The sequence below is a fragment of the Camelus bactrianus genome, chromosome 18 (genome assembly GCF_048773025.1).
Source record: "Camelus bactrianus isolate YW-2024 breed Bactrian camel chromosome 18, ASM4877302v1, whole genome shotgun sequence".
Taxonomy (NCBI): domain Eukaryota; kingdom Metazoa; phylum Chordata; class Mammalia; order Artiodactyla; family Camelidae; genus Camelus; species Camelus bactrianus.
This window is the reverse complement of record NC_133556.1, coordinates 19,949,060-19,967,034: the sequence shown is the minus strand read 5'-3', so window position 1 is coordinate 19,967,034 and position 17,975 is coordinate 19,949,060. Positions and strand designations below refer to the sequence as shown.

The following is a 17,975-nucleotide window of genomic DNA, read 5'->3' as shown; positions in this document are numbered from 1 at the left end:
GGTATGATTATAGTTGATGTAATTTTTTCTGCCTCTCTTCCTTGAGCATATCTTTCCCAGAGAAACTGTACTATGTTGGTTTCCTTAAGTGTAATGTTCAACGAGCTGCCTAGCTTTAATTTCATTCATACTGGATCCTCTAGTCAGCAAAAGGCTGTGCCATCAATCACAGAGATCCCAAGTTGATGACAGTTGATATGTTTTGAATAATGAGAGGGAGCAAGGGCTTACATGGTTCAGCAGCCTGACTACATCCTGGTCTTTTAGTGCCTCACATCCAAGGGGAGAGAACTAACACGCATCTCACTGGTTGCTGAAGGAGGCTGCTGTGTTATGGATGAACTTGTTAAACCTGACAACAAGATTGTGGATTACCTCACCAGGTATTCTTCATCCTGCCTCCAGCTCTTCCTATAGCTGTCAGGCTAGAGTCGAATGAGACTTAAAAGGAATAGCCTGTAGCCCCTGTTTGGTTTGGTGTTATTTACTTACATAATTATGAAAGAAAAGGCTGGAATGCCACAGCTATAAATTTTAATACTGAAATCGCATAATGTCGGTGTATAATGCTCTTATCCTTCTTGTTCTCTAATCTTCCTGTGACCTTAAGTCACCAGAATAATGTCTTCCTTGTCATAGAACCTGCTAGTTTTAATCATTATCTAGCAACTGCCAAACAGCTTTGCTCTTTGATAAGACCTCATCTGAAAAATCTGCAAGTCATCATTTGGAAGTCAAATAATCTTAGAGCTTAATCTGCCTTGACCTCAAAAATCAAAACTTATTCCATAACGGAACTTTGAGACTCAAAAATTGCGTCTGTCTTTCCAAAGATTAGCATGTATTTTCAGAATGTGCACACTATAGTGATTAGGCAAAGAAAAGCCAGTGAAACATCATTGTTTCTGTCCATTGTAATTGTACCTATCATTTCGTGCTTATTTAGGCACAGAGAGATCATGATAGTTAATAAAGATTGTCCTGTTAGCAGACATGACAGTTAGATAGTATTCTTAGGAAACAGTCATGTGTGGCAAAGATGCATGTATCAGCATGTTTGTCAGTGTTAGAAAAATACGGGAATATGCAAGTCTGAAAGTAGGGGATTGGTTAAAATCTTACATCCATCTAATGGAGTATTCTAACCATTTAAAAGGATGTTCTGAAATAGATTTATTGATGTGAGAACTTGTTCATGATATATAAATGTTACAATCATGTTATAAAGTAGCATATGCATTATGATTGCATTTTTATAAAAAATGAAGTATATACCAATATATATGTATCAAAGATACGAAAGGATATTTACTAAAACGTAAAAAGTGATCTCTTGGTGGTGGGACTATGGGCAGTTTTTAATTTCTTTGATTTTCATCATTTTTACATTTTAATTTAAGAAAAATTTTTTTGAAATGACTTTCCATTATTAATATCCTGCTGTGCCCATTTCTCTTTTTATATCGAAAGTTTTTCAGGAATCACCAAGAAGATTCTTAACCCAGTGACAACCAAACTCAAAGATGTACAGAGACAATTAAAAGCACTGCTTCCTCCCAATGCTATATTAGTGGGCCACTCCTTAGATTTAGATCTCAGAGCACTGAAAGTGAGTATCTGATTTAGCACTTAGCTTTTCTAGCATATGTGCCTCTTTCATTTATTTCAAATCTACTTTCTATCCCCCAACCCACTTGTTTTTTCCTTTATAAAGGACTCTACTCATTCTGTTCTCTTTCCTCCTCAGATGATACATCCATATGTTATTGATACATCATTGCTTTATGTCAGAGAGCAGGGCAGAAGATTTAAGCTCAGATTCTTAGCTAAAGCTATTTTGGGGTAGGTAGGTTTGCATATAATATTTTCCTGATAGATTGCACATAAGTTAGCATGTTGTATCTTATTTAATGCATAGTGCAAAGTTCAGAGTCTCTGCTCTCCCTCTTAGTTTGTAAACATTACTATGAATTCTGGGATCCTAACACTAGAGAAGTGTGACTCTGAAATGAAAAAATTGTGGGAATAGAAAAAGGAATTTTATTCGCAGTTGAAGGTTGATGGGTAGAACTAGACGGGGGGGGCAGAAAAGTTACCCAAAATTTCAAAACATAACATTCCTATATTGAATGTATCCTATTATGTACAAATGTATGTACAATGATGTTCACTATAGTATGGTTTAAAATAGTCCAAAAAGCTGCATATATTCTACTATTTAAATAAATTATAGTTATTTGTATTATTGATACTTTGTTATTGAATGTGATGGATCTTTATGTGCTAACTAAGGAAACTTCTTAAGATGCTACTGAGAATAAAATGGAGATGCAGAAAGCCATTCCTGATCATTGTACATCATCAGTACCTCTCAGGTCCTGGCACTAAGTAATAAAGAAATCATGATGTGACTCAAATCTGATTATTAGAGTGCTGTAATTTTACATGTAGCCAGAATATTTGGGGTGGTTGAAAGAATCTATCATTAAAAATGCTCCCAGGTACGTTAATTTTACCTTTACTTTCCAGGAAGGATATACAGTGTTCAGATAGACTTGGTCATGATGCCACAGAAGATGCTAGAACAACCCTTGAGTTGGCTCAATATTTCCTTCAGTATGGCCCAAAGAAGGTTAGTATGTTTTCTTTCCTTAAAATTATGGGACTAGAGCAGAGAGTCGCAGACTACCAATCTAATGCTATTACCTTTCTTTACAAAAATAGGAGGGTAATTCAAGCTGAACATGTATTTGAAATTAAGACCTACATCAGTAGCATAATATAGTGGTTAAATGTTTAGTCTCTGAAGTTGGACTTACCTCTTTTAAAATATGGACTGTCATAGGTCTGGCTATAGGATCTAGGGCAATTTCTCTGAACAACTAACTTCAGTTTCTAGATCTGTAAAATGGGAACACACTTTTCTGGGATATTGGTGAGGATAAAAGAGATACTATGCAGTATAAAGCTCTTAGCACAGTGCTTGAATATATTAAGCACCATAATGCGGTGTTCACCATTGTAGCTGATGCTAATAATTGTAATAATTATAAAAATCCATGTAGATTTTTTCTCTTTTAGGGTGAGAGTCGCATATCATTGTTTCAACAGCAGTTCCAACAGGCACAGATTAGAACAGCACATAATAAAGGAGGCATTGAAAAGGAAATAGTTTCTGACAGACCTGTTATAATGCATTCTAATCTGTTAGATTGTCCCATTGCATAATATTGTATATCATAACCCCATTATGAAATGAATTGTAGTCCATGTTGAATAATAAAAAGCCAGAATAGTATTTTGTGTCATGGTGGTAGAAAGACATTGTAAAATATTTTATTGGACATGTAAATAATAATGGCCACCATTTACTGAGATCTTACTAAGTGTAGTATTCTAAAATGCTTTGTATACATTATCTTATCCTTATAGCAACCCTATAAATTCACTATTATTATTCCAATTTTTATGTATGAGCATTCTGAGGTTTTGAAAGGTTAGATAACTTACTGAGGGTTCTACAGTTAGTGCTGGAACCAGGACGCAAACCAAGGTCTGTCAGATTCTAAAGGCTGTCTTTGCTCTACGTTAGGAACTAGCAGACTTTTTCTGTAAAGGCCAAATAGTAAATATTTTAGGCTTTACAGGCCTTGCTATCTATTGTAGCTACTCAGCTTACTATTAGTACTGCAGAAGCAGCCAAAACAGTATGTCAGTGAAAGGGCACAGCTGTGTGCCAGTGAAACTTTATTTACAAAGAACAGGCATTGGGCTGGACTTGATCTAATGACTGGACTATGCCAGCCCCTACTCTAAGCCACTACATTAGAGGTTCTAAAAAAAACTTGGTCTAGGACCCATTTATCCTCAAAGAGCTTTATGTTTATGTGGGTCATATCTATCAACATTTATCATATTAGAAGTTACGTTTGAGAAAATTTATATTTATTGTATTTATTAATTTGTTAAAATATTTTTTAAAACCATTACATGTTAATACAAAAATTATGGAGAAAAGCCGTTTTCAAAAAAATTTATGGTAAGAGCATCATATTTTTTACATATTTTGAAGATCTCCTTAATGTCTAGCTTACTAGGAGACAAGTGATTTTTCTCATATTCATTTTACATTCAATCTGTGGGTTATGTAGTTAAGAAGGGAGTACCTCATGAACTTGCCCTGAAAGGGTCTCCCGAACCCATAGGAGTTCTCGGACAACACTTTGAGAACCACTGCATGCTATTATGCTGCTATTATGCTGCCACTTGATTTCCAGGAAAAATTGTATCTCACTTGGGTAAAATCTAAGGAAATCTAAATTAAGCATGGACTTTTGTTAATAATAACATATCAATAGTGGTTCATTAATTGTGTCATATACCATTCTAATCTAAGATATTAATAATAGTTGAAAATGGGAGTAAGGTATATATGGGAACTCTACTATCTTCGTAATTTTTCTGCAAATATAAAATGATTCTAAGTAAAAAAATCTATATCTCTATACATCAAAACTCCCAAGTGTTCACTTTAAAGAATAAGTAGAATACTTTTCATGATTTTGTATTAAACCAATAAAAAGCCCTTTTTTTTACATTGCCATGAAAGCCATTCTTTTATCATTTCCCAAAGTTGCGTGTTTGCAGAGAATTAATTTTAACTGACCGTGGAATGAATGATGAGGCAAACTTGCCATTGCTTTTCACTTAGCCCTACTTGGCCCTGTCCCGTACTCATGTGACAACATCAGCAGCTGGTAACAGATTGCCCTTCTTGGCTAAGCAGCCAAAAACCATCTGGTAACTCTGAAGCCAACCTGGGACTGTGGCAACAGCAAAGCCACTGTCTACAGAAGCAGAGAACAGTGGTGTGGGTTTTTCTTGGATTGTTTTTTGTTTTGTTTTGTTAAGCCTCAAACACTTTGCAAGATATTAGATGATTTTTACCACTTTATTTTCTTTAAGATTGCAGAACTAAATCTAGAGGCATTAGCTAGTCACCAAGAACTGCATGCAGCAGGCCAAGAGCTGAGAAATACAGTGGAAGTAGTTCAGCAGCTAAACACAAGGTAATACTTTTCACTTCTAAACAGTTGCAGAGACAAATGGATTATCTGGTTTCTTATTTAACAATAAAACCTGGCAATTTTTTTTTCCTCTTTTGAGTCTGTTGAGGAATGTTTACCAGTAAATAGTATGAGTAACATTTTTCCACCCCAGAATCCATGGAGGGAAAAATACCACCTGTTGCCCTAAGTAGCTTCTATTTTTCCAATTTTCTGAATCTGTTGACTAGACTTACAATGACTCACTTTACAAAAAAAGTTAGACATTGAAATATATTGAACTAAGTGATATTAGGGGAAATGATAGACTAATGGGTATTTTGATTAGAAAAGCCAGCTGTAGCCTTAATGTATTGCCCAGATTGGGAAAAAAAAACAAGCAAAAAACACACTCAGGAGTTTGTCTCCACACCATAGTAAATGTGTCGTATCTTTAGAATCTAGCCTAAACTTTGATAAAGAGCTTTGAGTATATTTTTTGTTTATCTTTTCTCTCCCTAGATGTAGAGCAACACTGTCCAATCTGATTTCTACGATAGTGGGAATGTTCTATATCTGTGCTGTCCAGTAAAGTCCACACATAGTATGGAACATGTGACTAGTGCAGTTAAGGAACTGAAATTTTATTTAATTGTAATTAATTTGAATAAGCACATGTTGGCTACCATGTTAGTGCAAGTATAGAGAAATAACTCTTAGGTTAGGGAAAACTGTTGTTCCTACCTTGATCTCTTTCTTTACAGTGTTTTAGAATGCTTGGACTCAGTGGGCCATAAGCTCCTTTTCTTGACCCAGGAGGCAGATGCTAGTGAACTTTCTTCTTCCAAAAACTGTCAAACAGTTAAGTGCTTTTCAAATAAAGAGGTGAGTGACCCACTGTCTCTTTGAAGGTTGCATTCAGAATAGAGGATAATGTAACTGTTTGCAACTCATGTGAGTGTCAAGGTGTTTTTCATCAGCAATCCTAGCTGCCATTAGCCAGTCTGGCTTCTGTCTCACATTTTGTGTGGAGCACTTCTAGTCCCAGTTACTCCATAGGAGCAGAACTGTCAGCTGCCAGTGTCTGTTTCCAGATCCCAGCAGTCCTGTGGCTTTGGCTTTGCACACCACTCTGAATTTCTGTTCTTTTTCTGGTTGATGGATATGTTTTTCTCTGTTTTTAGCCTGACTGTATCTTTTTTCATTTTCTCTTTTTATATTTTACCTATCACTGCTGTATATGTAAAGCAGAAGGGATGTAGCAAAGCATGATTTATGTTACCTTGTTTAGAAGATCTGTATTTTTATTTAAAGCATTTTATTTGGAAATAATTTCCAAACTTGCATGAACACCTGTGTACCTTCTGTCTAGATCCATCTTCTGTTAACACTCTGCCCCATTTGCTTTAGCATATGTATGCTGGTATGCTTGTGCACTCATGCTCTTTCTTGGATTCTCTCTTCCTCTGTCTATATGACATTTTATTTTCTAAACCATTTGAGAGTGAGCTGCATGTATCATGGCACTTTACCCCTAGATTCTTCAATGTGTATTTCCTAAGAATAAAAATATTCTCTTATAGAATCACAGTAAGCTTTAGTGAATTTAATACTGATAAGTTACTTTTATCTAATTTTTGTCTATATTCTAGTTTTCTTATTTGTCCTCTAGCATTTATTTTCCCTTCACAACTGTATCCATACTAGGGTCACATACTCCGTTTAGTTGTCAAATCTTTTTAGTTTCTTTTAATCTGAAACCATTGATCCTCAAGATGGTGTCCCATAAACCTCTTAGACTCTACTTGCTTTTCTTCATTCTTTTTTCTTTTCTCTCACTTGATGATTTCAAAGATCTGTTTTCAAGTTTGTCTGGTCAAGTCCTATGTTGAACCCCTTGAGTGAGTTTTTCAATTCACTTACTATATTTTTCAGCTCCAGAATTTGTTTTTTTAATAGTTGCTGTCTCTTTAATTGAAATTTTCATTTAGGTCATGCATCAATTTCCTAATTTCATTAGTTGTTTATCTTTGTTCTCTTTTTGCTCATTCTGTGTTTCTTTAGGTGTGGTTTCTGGAGCTTTATTCTCTTCCTCTGATTGAGTCATTTTCCCCTGTTTTCTTTATATGTCATATGATTTTTGTTTTTTGGTAGGGATCTAATCAAATGGGAAAAGAAAACAAAAAAACCAACTACCTCTCCCATTGTTAGGGTCTGGCATTGTGGAAGGGAAGACTTTCATGATCAGCCCCACCCAAGGTTCTAGGACCTCTCAAACCTATTTTGAGGATGTGTCTTCTCTAAACTTGTGTATGTCCTTTTAGTTGTCTCATATTCCCTGAGCAGTTTGTCCCTGTTTGTTCTCAGAGCTTGTACTCTGTTGCTTCTCCTAACACTTGCTTTGGAACTGCAGCTCTAATGTGTTGTGACTGCATCTGTTTTCAGTGGCTCCCAAACAAGGCTGCCAGTCCTATCAGTGCTCTGAGTCAGGAGAGACAGACACTAGTTCCTTCAGGCAGCCCACAGACTAGTCATGACATTGGATACATGGTCCACTCTTTTGTTTCTGTTTAGGGGAAGGATCCCCAGTGTGGGACGTCTCCTCCATGTTGAGCCCTGCTAGGTCAGATAAGGTAGAGACACAAAACTCTGCATATTTTCCTTTCTCTCTTGCTGGAATCCCTTCTTATTTTGTTGTTGGTGGTGGTGGTGGTGGTTCTGAGTGCTATAGTTTCTCAATTGGTCTCTAGAGTTCTTGCAAAGGTATTCTGGTCTTTATAGTGTCAATGCAGTATCTGGAAGAATGAGGACCTAGAGCTCCCTTGTACTCCATCTTGCTGAGATCATGCTCTCTTTTTTTCTTTTTTTTAAAGTGTTGGGTTTTTTGTTTTTTTGTTTTTTTTTTTGAGAAAGATGTTATGGTGCTGGGAAGAATAAGAAGCTTATAATGCTCTTGGGAGGGATTGGCATTTGTTTTATTTATCTTTCTGCAGGATTCTTAATTTCCCTATTTCTTTCTTTTACTTAACTACCGTGTCTCCAACAGGGTATTGCCTCTTTTCTGTATAACCGATTTTTCCCCAGAAGTGCTGCTTCTCTGAGGCTGCCAAGCCTCTTCCTTGTAGTCAAGTGCTGTGAGCTATCCAAGTTGTGACCTGTGTTCATTATTTTGGCATTTAGTGGTACTTTCTTTCTGGGAGTGACTTTGTTTATGCTTCATCCAAGTCTTCCATCCCCTTGATTTTTTTTTTTTCCCTCCCAGAGTTTCTTGTGCCTCCTCTCCTTCCTCTCTACTCACAGGCTTGTAGCAATATGGGATGGTGGAATTTCTATTGGAATTAACTTATTTCTTTACTTAGAGGTAATTTGAAGGTTGTAGTAGTTTCTGTTTCTCAGTAATGCTAAAGATCTGGGTGCATGTAATTTTATTCCCTTTACTGATTATATGGTTTTCCTACAAGGCTGTGTAGTGTCACCAGACCTTGTCTTCTAGACCTTGAAGTCAGTCTCATAATGCTTTTTAAAATGGGTAAAAAGACAACCAATGTGTTTTTTTTAAATTGTGGTTCAACTCCAAGAGCCACAGTAGACTACTGGATTCCTGCTTCATTCAGGCTGTACTGTTCTCTGTAGGTTTTTGAGCAGGCCAGAGTGGAAATCCCCCTGTTTCCCTTCAGCATCGTGCAATTCTCTTTTGAACCCTTTCCACCCAACCTCACTGAGGAGATGAACAAAAGGGTAAGTGAATGGGTTCTGCTAGATGATTTATTTAATGGCTTATTATAATCTCCCCTCATTAAGGAAAGTAATCTGTACTGTATTAAGTTTACTGTGTGTTTCTCTATATTTTTCCTATGTGTATATTTCCATTTTAGGAAACACATTATTAAAATGGGAATCAGACTATATGTACTGTTTTGCAGCTTTATTTTTTTTTAACCTTAACATTTTCTAATTTATCTTGTACAGTTTTTCACAGCACTGTATAATCTGATTTTCCTTGTTTTTAATGGCTGCATAGTTTTCCATTGTATGATTATACCTATTTTCCGCATTTGCACTTCGGAATTTTTGCTATTCCAAGTAATGATTCAGTGAAATCCCTGTGTACAAATCCTTGTACATTTGGTGAGTGTTTGTGTTGAGAAATTCCTTGAAAGGAGTTATCCCATGTTTTGACTCATGATTTCTTTAGATTAGCACCTCCTAACAATATTCTGTTGTTTTTCTTATAGATGAAGATCAAGTGGACAGAGATGTCAACTGTCTATGCTGGACCATTTAGCAAAAATTGTAACCTTACAGCTCTAAAGAGGCTGTTTAAGAGTTTTGGCCCAATCCGATCAATGACTCTTGTTCTTGAAACCCATCAGGTAATGAGGCAAGAAAACTCAGATTTTGACCTTCTAGTTTAATGCAGGAAATTCAGATGCCTTCTAGGGCCATTCAGATAACAGATATTAGTGACGTGAGCTTGATTGTCACCAACTGCAGTGAGACATGCTCTGTCTCATGGGAGCAGTGTTCACTTAAAAGAATTTGTGCCCAGTATTGCCAGGTCTTCTGGGGTTTTTTGTTTGTTTTGTTTTGAGAATCGAGAAATCTGCCAAATTCATATTTTTGGTTCAAATTTTCTTAAATATCATATAGGCCAGACAAAGTGGGCTTCCTGCTTATGACCTCAGCTTTAAATGATAAAAAATGCCTTTTCAAAAGAGCAGTAGCTTCCATTTGTTGGGAAGTCTCTGTAGGGCTTAAATTCAAAGTAGGCTCATAGCTGGGTTAAAATAAGAAGGAACAGGACTTTTTTTGTTGTTAGTTCTCTAGTCTTATGGAGTTAGTCTGTTTATTAGTTATTTACATAAAAACCCTATAAAGAGTTTAATTATTTTAACTTTTCAAGAAAAAATACTTGCATATGGTTTAAAAAATTCCTGCCATTTTAGAAGGATGTAATGAGTAAGCTTCTGTCTTCATGGTCGTAGCAGGAAGTCAGTAGGTAAAGTCTAAAGTTATTATATGAAGCAATAACAACATTCTAATAAGCACATTACACAGAGACAGGAAACCATGAAAAGAATTGAAAACAAAAACTTAAAATGTCTGTAGAATGATATACAATAACTGGTAACAATGAAGGCCTACAGGGAGAGAAGAACTAGGTGACTGGGAACAGGGGTTAGGGGAAGATTTTTCACTAAATTTTTTGTACCTTTAGAATTTTGACATAGGCAACTATTTATCTGGTGCATTAATCTATTATATATAGCTATTTAACATAACTAATAACTATAGTTTAATAACTATTAAAGTGAAGCAAAAATTCAAGTCTCCAAAGTGATCTAAGTGCAGAATCCTCAATGTTTAAAATGTGCTTTCCCCGAATCTTTTATTAATGCCTTTCTTACACCTAAAAATAGAAATAAAAAGATCATTCCTGGGAAGGTAGACTGAAGCATGGGAAGGGTATGTCAGGGGACTGTAACTTCCTCCTGTAAGTCTTGTCTTATCTTGCCTTTTTGTTTCTTCCCTTCCCTTCCTTTTCCCCTTCCGCATCCTCCTTACCCCCCTCCCCACTCCCCTCCCTTCTCTTCCTTCCATTTCATGAATGAATATTTGGATTGTTTCCACCTTTTAGCCATCCTGAATAATGCTGCTATGAAATGAACATGGATATACAAATACCTGTTTGAGTCTCTATTTTCAGTTTTTGCAGTATATACATGAAAGTAGAATTGCTGAGTTAAATGATAATTCTGTGTCTAATTTTTTGAGGAACTACGATACTGTTTTTTCCAGTGGCTACACCATTTTATATTGTCACTTGCAATACCAAGGTTCCAATTTCTCTGCATTCCAGTTGACACTTGGTTTTGAGTGGGGGGAGGGGGGTGTTTTTGTTTTGATAATAGCCTCCCTAATGGACGTGAAGTGGTATCTGATGATTTTGACTTGCATCTCCCTAATGATTAGTGATGTTGAGCATCTCTTCGTGTGCTAATTGGCCATTTGTGTATCTTTAGAGAAGTGTCTGTTCAGGTCCTTTGCCTATTTTTTACTTAGGTTATTTGATTTTTGTTCTTGTTGAGTTTTAGGAGTTCTCTATATATTTTAGATATTAATCCTTTGTTAGATACATGATTTGCAAATATTTTCTACCATTCTTTCTGCCGCCTTTTGACATCGTTGATAGTTCTTTGATGCACTTTTAAATTTTGATAAAGTCCAGTTTATCTTATTTTCTTTTGTGGTCTGTGCCCTTGATGTCATTCATATTGCTGAGTCCAGCAAAATGAAGCTTTTCTATGGGAGCACTTTAATTTCTGTGATGATGCTATGGCTAAGGCCATCACAAAGATTTAGCTACCCTGTGTTAATCAAGTAGAAGAACAGTCAGTTTGAACATGTAAATCTAATAGAAGAATGTAAGAACCTCTACAGGCTTGTAGGAAAGCTGCTATCTAAATTTAAGCTAACAGGACAAATGGGAATCTCTACCTATGCTTTGCAGTGATGTTTAGTGATTCATAATAGTACAAAAAGCAAGTTGGGTAGTCAGGAATTTGTTAGTGCTTTCCCCATACCACCCAGGGAGAGAAGGCTTCAATTTTAAGTGACAAATAAAGGTTGTGTATTTGAAAAACCAGTTCCTGAACCAGGGTGTTTCCATTTAAAATTGATGATCTGCAGTCAGTGTCTAGCCCAGTATAGCAAGGACATCCATTCTGGTGGCTTTGGCCTCTGTAGTTTAGTTGGGCCCCATTCCCAGCCCCTTCTCTAGCAGTTTGAACCTGGAAAGCAAAAGTAAGGAAACCTTGGTTTTTCTGCAGCCACATCTCTGTATACAGTACGAAGTCCTGGAAGCTGCCCAGCTGGCCATAGAGTCTTTGGATGGCATTCTAGTAGAAGGTACCTGCGTCAAGGTAGGGTGGCCAGAGAAAGCATAAAGGAGCACTCTTTACTCAGCCCTCTGTTTTCAGTGCCTGTATTTACTCAGGCCTGTGTTTACAGTGCCCCAAGGCATAACATCTTAGACTAGTGTCCTTGAGAGGCTCAGGCACAAGACTTTCTATTATGGAAAATCTTAAGCCAAGCCTGGCATTCTTCTAGTGGTGACCTAAGACAAGACAGCTTTCTTTTTGTCAAAATCAGCCTGAACTACATTGGGTTCTTCCTGTACTCTTTATCACTGCTTATGGTTTATTCTGGGTGGTCTTCTGTGGTTGCCCTTTACTTTACCTTTCAGCGGAAATCAAAAGGTATTTTGAAGTCTCTTATGCAATTAAACAGAATTTCATTGCCATAGATGGCAAAGAGCAAGAGAAGGAAAGGGAACAGAGAGTATTTACACAAAAATATTTATGTTTTGTATTTACTTATCTTACTTAAGTCTCTACCATAGTCCTGTTGGCCAGTTATCATTAGCCTCCTTATACAGATGAGGAAACTACGGAATTAAATTACTTGCTAGTATATAATAGGCCTGGGGGTTGAAATGATGACTTTTATACCACTAATGCCATCTTTCTTTGGTTAGGTGCGGAGGCCTGTGACGGAGCTCACCCTTGACTGTGACGTGCTTGTAAATGAGCTGGAACAAGATTCTGAGAACCGAGGTACAATATACTTGTCTGGAGTAAGCGAAACCTTCAAAGAACGGCTGTTGCAGCAGTGTAACCTCTTCCTGGGACTAGAAGCTGTGATCTTGCCTAAAGATCTTAAAACTGGAAAGCAGAAAAATTACTGTTTCTTGAGTAAGTCTAAGCCACCAAATACAGCCTTGGGGAAGGAGATTAGGGATGGTAATAACATGAGGTCAGAGAAAGGAAATTTTCACCAAATAAACCCTCCTGGGCTAAACCAGGTCAACATCTCCTGATTCTGTCCTTCTTCTTTGGCTGGGCTTCAGCTTGGATGGTGATCAGCTTTTTTGACCCTTAATAACAGAAGGGGGTATTCTTGCTTTCAGAATTCAAAACTTTTGGCAGTGCCCAAAGGGCCCTTGACATTGTCAAAGGCAAGGACTGGAAGCTGAAAGGCAGGCATGCCCTAACCACTAGGCACCTCCATGCATGGCTCAGGGGATTACCTCCTGAATCAAGAAGGCCCCCAGGGCTTCATGTCATACCTCCACCCTCGGAGAAGGAAGCATTGCAGGTGAGTGAGTGAATGGATGTATCCTGAGGTTAGAGGGGAAAGGTAGCTAACTTGGTTTGCTAGCTCTAGGGATTGGCCTTCTGATTATGGAAATAGCAGAGTCCTACTCAGGTCTTCAGTCTTTTTTTTCCTGCCCCAGCACTAGTCCTACTTCACATTCCAGCTTCTTCCAGCCCTGGACACACCTTCTCCAAGATCTCTCCCACTTTTGCCCCCTCTATTCTTGCTAAAATCAGGTTTTTAGTCCTCCAGGTGGCTCTCCAAGGGACTTTGAGGGGCTAACGTAGAAGTTGGAGAGCTGGAAAAGTCTTTAGTGACCTGAGGTTTTGTGAAGTGTGGTACATACACAAGATGATTTTTGGTGGTCATAGATAAACTTTTTTCCCCCACTTTTATAGCTATGAACTTGTTTTCTACTATTCATTAAAGTATACAACCACGACATTGCACCTGTGATTTCATGGATAGTAGTATTACTTAGATGAAGCTAAGGAAGAAATTGACTCACTTTAAAGAAAATCATTAGAGGGATACACAGCAGAAGCAGAAGTGTAAACCTAGAAGGTGAATGGCTTAAGTTTGGGAAACCCTGCCCTATTCTAATCTCCCACACTTAGCAGATGACAAATAGAGAGCAGGGCTGGTGAGCGCCTTGCCCAGGCAAGAGTCTAGACTAGAGCTCTCCTTAGTGACTTGGTTCCCTTTGCTTGGGGCCCTGGAAGATCCGTTGGGAGGAAGGGACAGCAGCTGTCCTCCTAAACTGACTGGGAGGCCTAGGGATGCTGGGGTGGACAGGGAGCCCTGCAGTAGGGGCTTCAGTTTCAGACAGAACTTTTGCAGACCCTCTCCTGGGAGCCTGAGGAGGAATGTTGCAGTTCCTCCACCAGTGAACAGAGGGTACTCTGACTGAGCGTCAGCACCTGGCTTTGATCCTAGATGCTGAAGGTGGACCACCCAAAGATAGCAGCCTGGCGCTGGAGCCGGAAAATAGAGAAGCTCTACCACAGCCTGGGCTCAGGCGCCCTTTGCCTCATCCTGCTGCCAGGAACCAAGAGGTAAGGACCAAACGGGTTGTCTCTTGGTTCTGACTTCTGGACATAAGCTTTTCTTGGAGAAAGGCCTTTTGTTAACATCCAGGCACATAAATGAGGGCTGAAATGAATCATCTCTTAGTTCTCACAGTTCTAAAAGATAGATACTGTATTCCTGTTTTACATGTATGTGCTCTTTTATAACTATACTTAGCGGTCCCTCAAGGGGACAGCTCATCCCATTTTAAAGGCAGAGGCCTTTAAACCTGCAACCTCTCTGGAACAAGAGGCACTTGAGTCACAGTGGTCAAGAAGTTCTAAGGCAAGGCTCAGCTCAGATGTGACCAAGGCCTTCCCATATATGAGGAGTGTGTTCCTGCCTTTCCTGCCCTTTCCCCTCTGCCACCTCTGTTAACTTTTAAGAGCTAAAGCCTGTTTTGCTGATTCTAAGCCTGAGGAAAACTGGAGCAGGACTCTGGGTCTAGTCCCAGCTCTATCACCTACCTATCTCCTCTGACAAGTGGCCAAGCCACTTTCTCACTGTGGACCTCAGTTTCCCTTTGGTAAAATGAGAGATTTGGAGTAAATCAGTAATTCTCAAACCTTTAAATTATAAAACCCATACTTTAAAAGAAAAATTGATGTTAAATCCTAAAGCGTAAAGGTGAGCCATTCTGAAATGAGTGAGTAGATAAGATGAATGAATGTGTTTATGGGAGGAGGAGGGAAAGAGACATGGCTTTTTTGAAAAAAGTACAGTTTGAAAATCATTGGATTGTATTATTTCTAAAAAGCCCCTTAAAATTCTGACTTTCCAGGATTCTTCCCAGGCCCAAGGTCCCAGGTGGCAAAACATGAATACTCTAGGCCTTGGAGCCTGGATCAGAGCTCCAATCTTTAATTCCAGAGCTACTCTCCAGTACTCAAAGCTCCACTCGTCCATACCCAAAAGACCTATGACTTATTAGCTTAAGTTCAGACATCAGGTAGAGGCAGCTTCTGTGTTTGTCTTTGCTCATTTCTGCCTGTCTTGCCTTGGAGAGCCCCTCAGCCCTCTAACCCAGTTCCATGAACATGCACTTTAAGTGGCAGGGAACTAATATGTACTGGATGGCTCCTAAATTCTAAGCACTGTGCTAGGAGTTTTACAGCATACGTTATTAAATAAGTTGACGTTTTGTAAAGTTTTAAAACAGTGCCTGGCATGTGATAGGTATTACAAAAAATGAAAAAAAAATCAATTCTAACAGCAATTTAAAAGGATTTTGATGACTGCCATTCTTACCTGGTTTTGTCACTTACTGGTTGTGTGACTTGAGTAAGTTAAACAATGCCTGTGAGCCTGTTTTTTAATTTGAAAAGTATACATAACAATCATGTCTACATCAGTACCTACATAAGGTACATGAACTGTTTGGAGAATTAAATGAGAACACATATCAAATGCTTACATGCAGTAAGTCCTCCATATATGTTAATATGTTAGCTATTACTACTGTATGTACTCCTCACAAAAGCCCTGTGAGATAGTAATTTAAATATTTTATAGTTTTATAGTTGAAACTGAGGATCAGTTTGAGATCATTCATCCTTAGTTGAAATACGCCTCACATCTGTTAAGTGGCAGAGCTGTGATTTGATTCTAGGCATCTGGGACTAGTCAGTATTCTTTCCATTGAACCATTTTTAGCAGGTAGATTTCCATAAGTAAGCTGTCTACCTGCCTGACCCCTGCTCCATAGCACATACACATGCCCCCCCACCCAAAAACAAAAAACTTCTCTACCGGAGTTTATGACCATTCATTCACCTCTGTAGACAAAAACTATTATCATTCCTCATCTGTTGCAGCACTCATGGATCGCTCTCTGGCCTAGGACTGATGGGAATAAAAGACGAAGAGGAAAACACCACCCCAAACATGTGCTCGTGAGTCTGCCCACCACTTCCCATGTGCCATTCTTACTGCTCGTGGGCCGTGGCAGAGAATGTGATCAGGCTGCAGGCACTCTGGAGGCTGCCAGGCCTCTCTGTAGCAGACAGCTTTTGTGGAAATGCTGTACCAGTTACGGAGTCTAATCTATTTATATGGCATGTACAAATTTTCAATAAATGCCTAAAATTCAAGCATTCTTCATCTTAAGACAGGGTGAAGTGAGGAAACCAGTTTGTACTTTCTTTGTGTCACTGGGTTTATATACAGGTACTGTAGCAGGTGCTCATTTCATGTAGCATTCCTATTAAATGGAATATTATAGGTAAGGAAACCAGGAGCAGTGACTTCTGTAGAGAAAACGGCCATTATATAATCTGTCAAAATTGTAACCCTTGTGAAGCAAATTTCTGTAAGGCAAACTATTTTTTCATTGATGGTTATTATAAACTTGAAGGAAAAAGAGGCTGGCTGAAGATCTGCCAGATCCACCACACAGAGGAAAGTTGAAGACTTAGCTGTTAACCAACACTGGAAGTCCCCTTTAAAAATTCAGTGTTTAGGAACGCTTCCTTTCAGGGTGAGACTGCAGTGTTACCCTTCACCAGTAGGTGCCTCCATCACACCAGAGCTCCCCGCTAGAACTGGAAGCTTCAGTTTCAGTGAAACCCTCTCTTTTTTATCAGCTCTCAAACTGTCAACATTCTGTGTTGGAGACAGGACATGGGTACAGACACACACAGTTCCAAAACTGACTTCAGCCCTCCAGAAAAGATGAACTAACCTGACATGCAGTATGTATCATTCCAAAGAACCTTGTAAATTGATGCCTCCACTGGGAGCCTGCAGTTCCACTCGAGTATCCTCCTGTAATAGGACAGTTTATCAATAACACATATGGAGGGATATCGTAGGGTTAAAATGGAATTCTGGGTGACTATTTTTAAAAATTGTGTGTATGTGTGCACACATGTGTGTAAATAAAACCTCTAGTGAGAGAGATCTGTAAGAAGTAGCAGTAGCCCTCTGGACCAGACTGCCTGACTCTGAATCCCAGCTTTCCTGCTTTTCAGTTGTGTGAACATGAATAAATTTGACATCTCTCTACTTGGTACATAATAATGGTATCTATCCTATAGGATTGTTGTGGAGACATGATGCATTCATAGTATTTTATAGGTTATAAGCGTAGACAGTTACAGAATAGTCTTCTGTATAGCTTGAGTCCATTTTTATAGAAAAAATTATACAAAGATATGCATAGGCTTGGAACAAAACCTGGAGGGCTGTATGCCAAAATACAAAGTGTTTATTTCTGACTAGTGGGATCAGCAAATTCGATTTTACCGAATGCTTTTCTGTATGTAGGCTTATTTAAAAAAAAATACTGGTTTTATAACTAGAAAATAATAATTCTACTTAAAATTAATTCTCAAGGTTGCACCTTTGAGGCAGTGTTTAATCCTTTAAATGTAACTGCTATAAGATCTGGCCTTATGGAAGTTGGGAACCAGGAGCCAGAACTGAAGAGCTTGATACTGAATTGAGATACTGCAACTTTTGAAGTTCCCTTGTAAAGAGCAAAGTTCCCCAGGTATACTGCTGCCCTCGGCTGCAAGGCTCTGAGAACACCTTGAAACTGCCTGTTGCTGGATTCTTTCCTCTTGCAGCTGAGCTTCAGAGCTGTGGGAGCTCAGCTGCTGTTTACCTTTTGAGAGTCCAGTCCTGAGACACAAAATAAGTGTTTGTCTAGGTTGGCGCTGCAGCTCTGCTCCTGGGCAAGTCACCTTGTTTGAGTCCATTTCCATG

General features: G+C 38.5%; 1 protein-coding gene across 8 annotated transcripts in view; it reads left to right on the top strand.

Annotated features, from left to right (window-relative positions):
- REXO5 (RNA exonuclease 5) overlaps nt 1-17,975 on the top strand; it is a 34,016-nt gene that overhangs the window by 13,304 nt on the left and 2,737 nt on the right. For 3 of the 8 annotated variants that reach the window (XR_006726992.2, XR_006726991.2, XR_006726996.2), the window contains 13 exons: nt 268-383; nt 1,471-1,609; nt 1,748-1,842; nt 2,530-2,632; nt 4,966-5,069; nt 5,810-5,930; nt 8,679-8,783; nt 9,281-9,418; nt 11,876-11,968; nt 12,583-12,799; nt 13,015-13,202; nt 14,139-14,257; nt 16,085-16,162. Coding sequence is in view for 2 of the 8 variants with exons in the window: in XM_045521183.2 (XP_045377139.2) it covers nt 268-383; nt 1,471-1,609; nt 1,748-1,842; nt 2,530-2,632; nt 4,966-5,069; nt 5,810-5,930; nt 8,679-8,783; nt 9,281-9,418; nt 11,876-11,968; nt 12,583-12,799; nt 13,015-13,202; nt 14,139-14,257; nt 16,085-16,166 (1,620 nt within the window). In the remaining 6 variants the exon portion in view is untranslated. Of the gene's footprint in view, nt 1-267; nt 384-1,470; nt 1,610-1,747; nt 1,843-2,529; nt 2,633-4,965; nt 5,070-5,809; nt 5,931-8,678; nt 8,784-9,280; nt 9,419-11,875; nt 11,969-12,582; nt 12,800-13,014; nt 13,203-14,138; nt 14,258-16,084; nt 16,361-17,975 lie in introns of those variants that run through there. The other 5 variants (XR_006726994.2, XM_045521183.2, XR_006726995.2 and 2 more) reach the window with 5 other exon arrangements.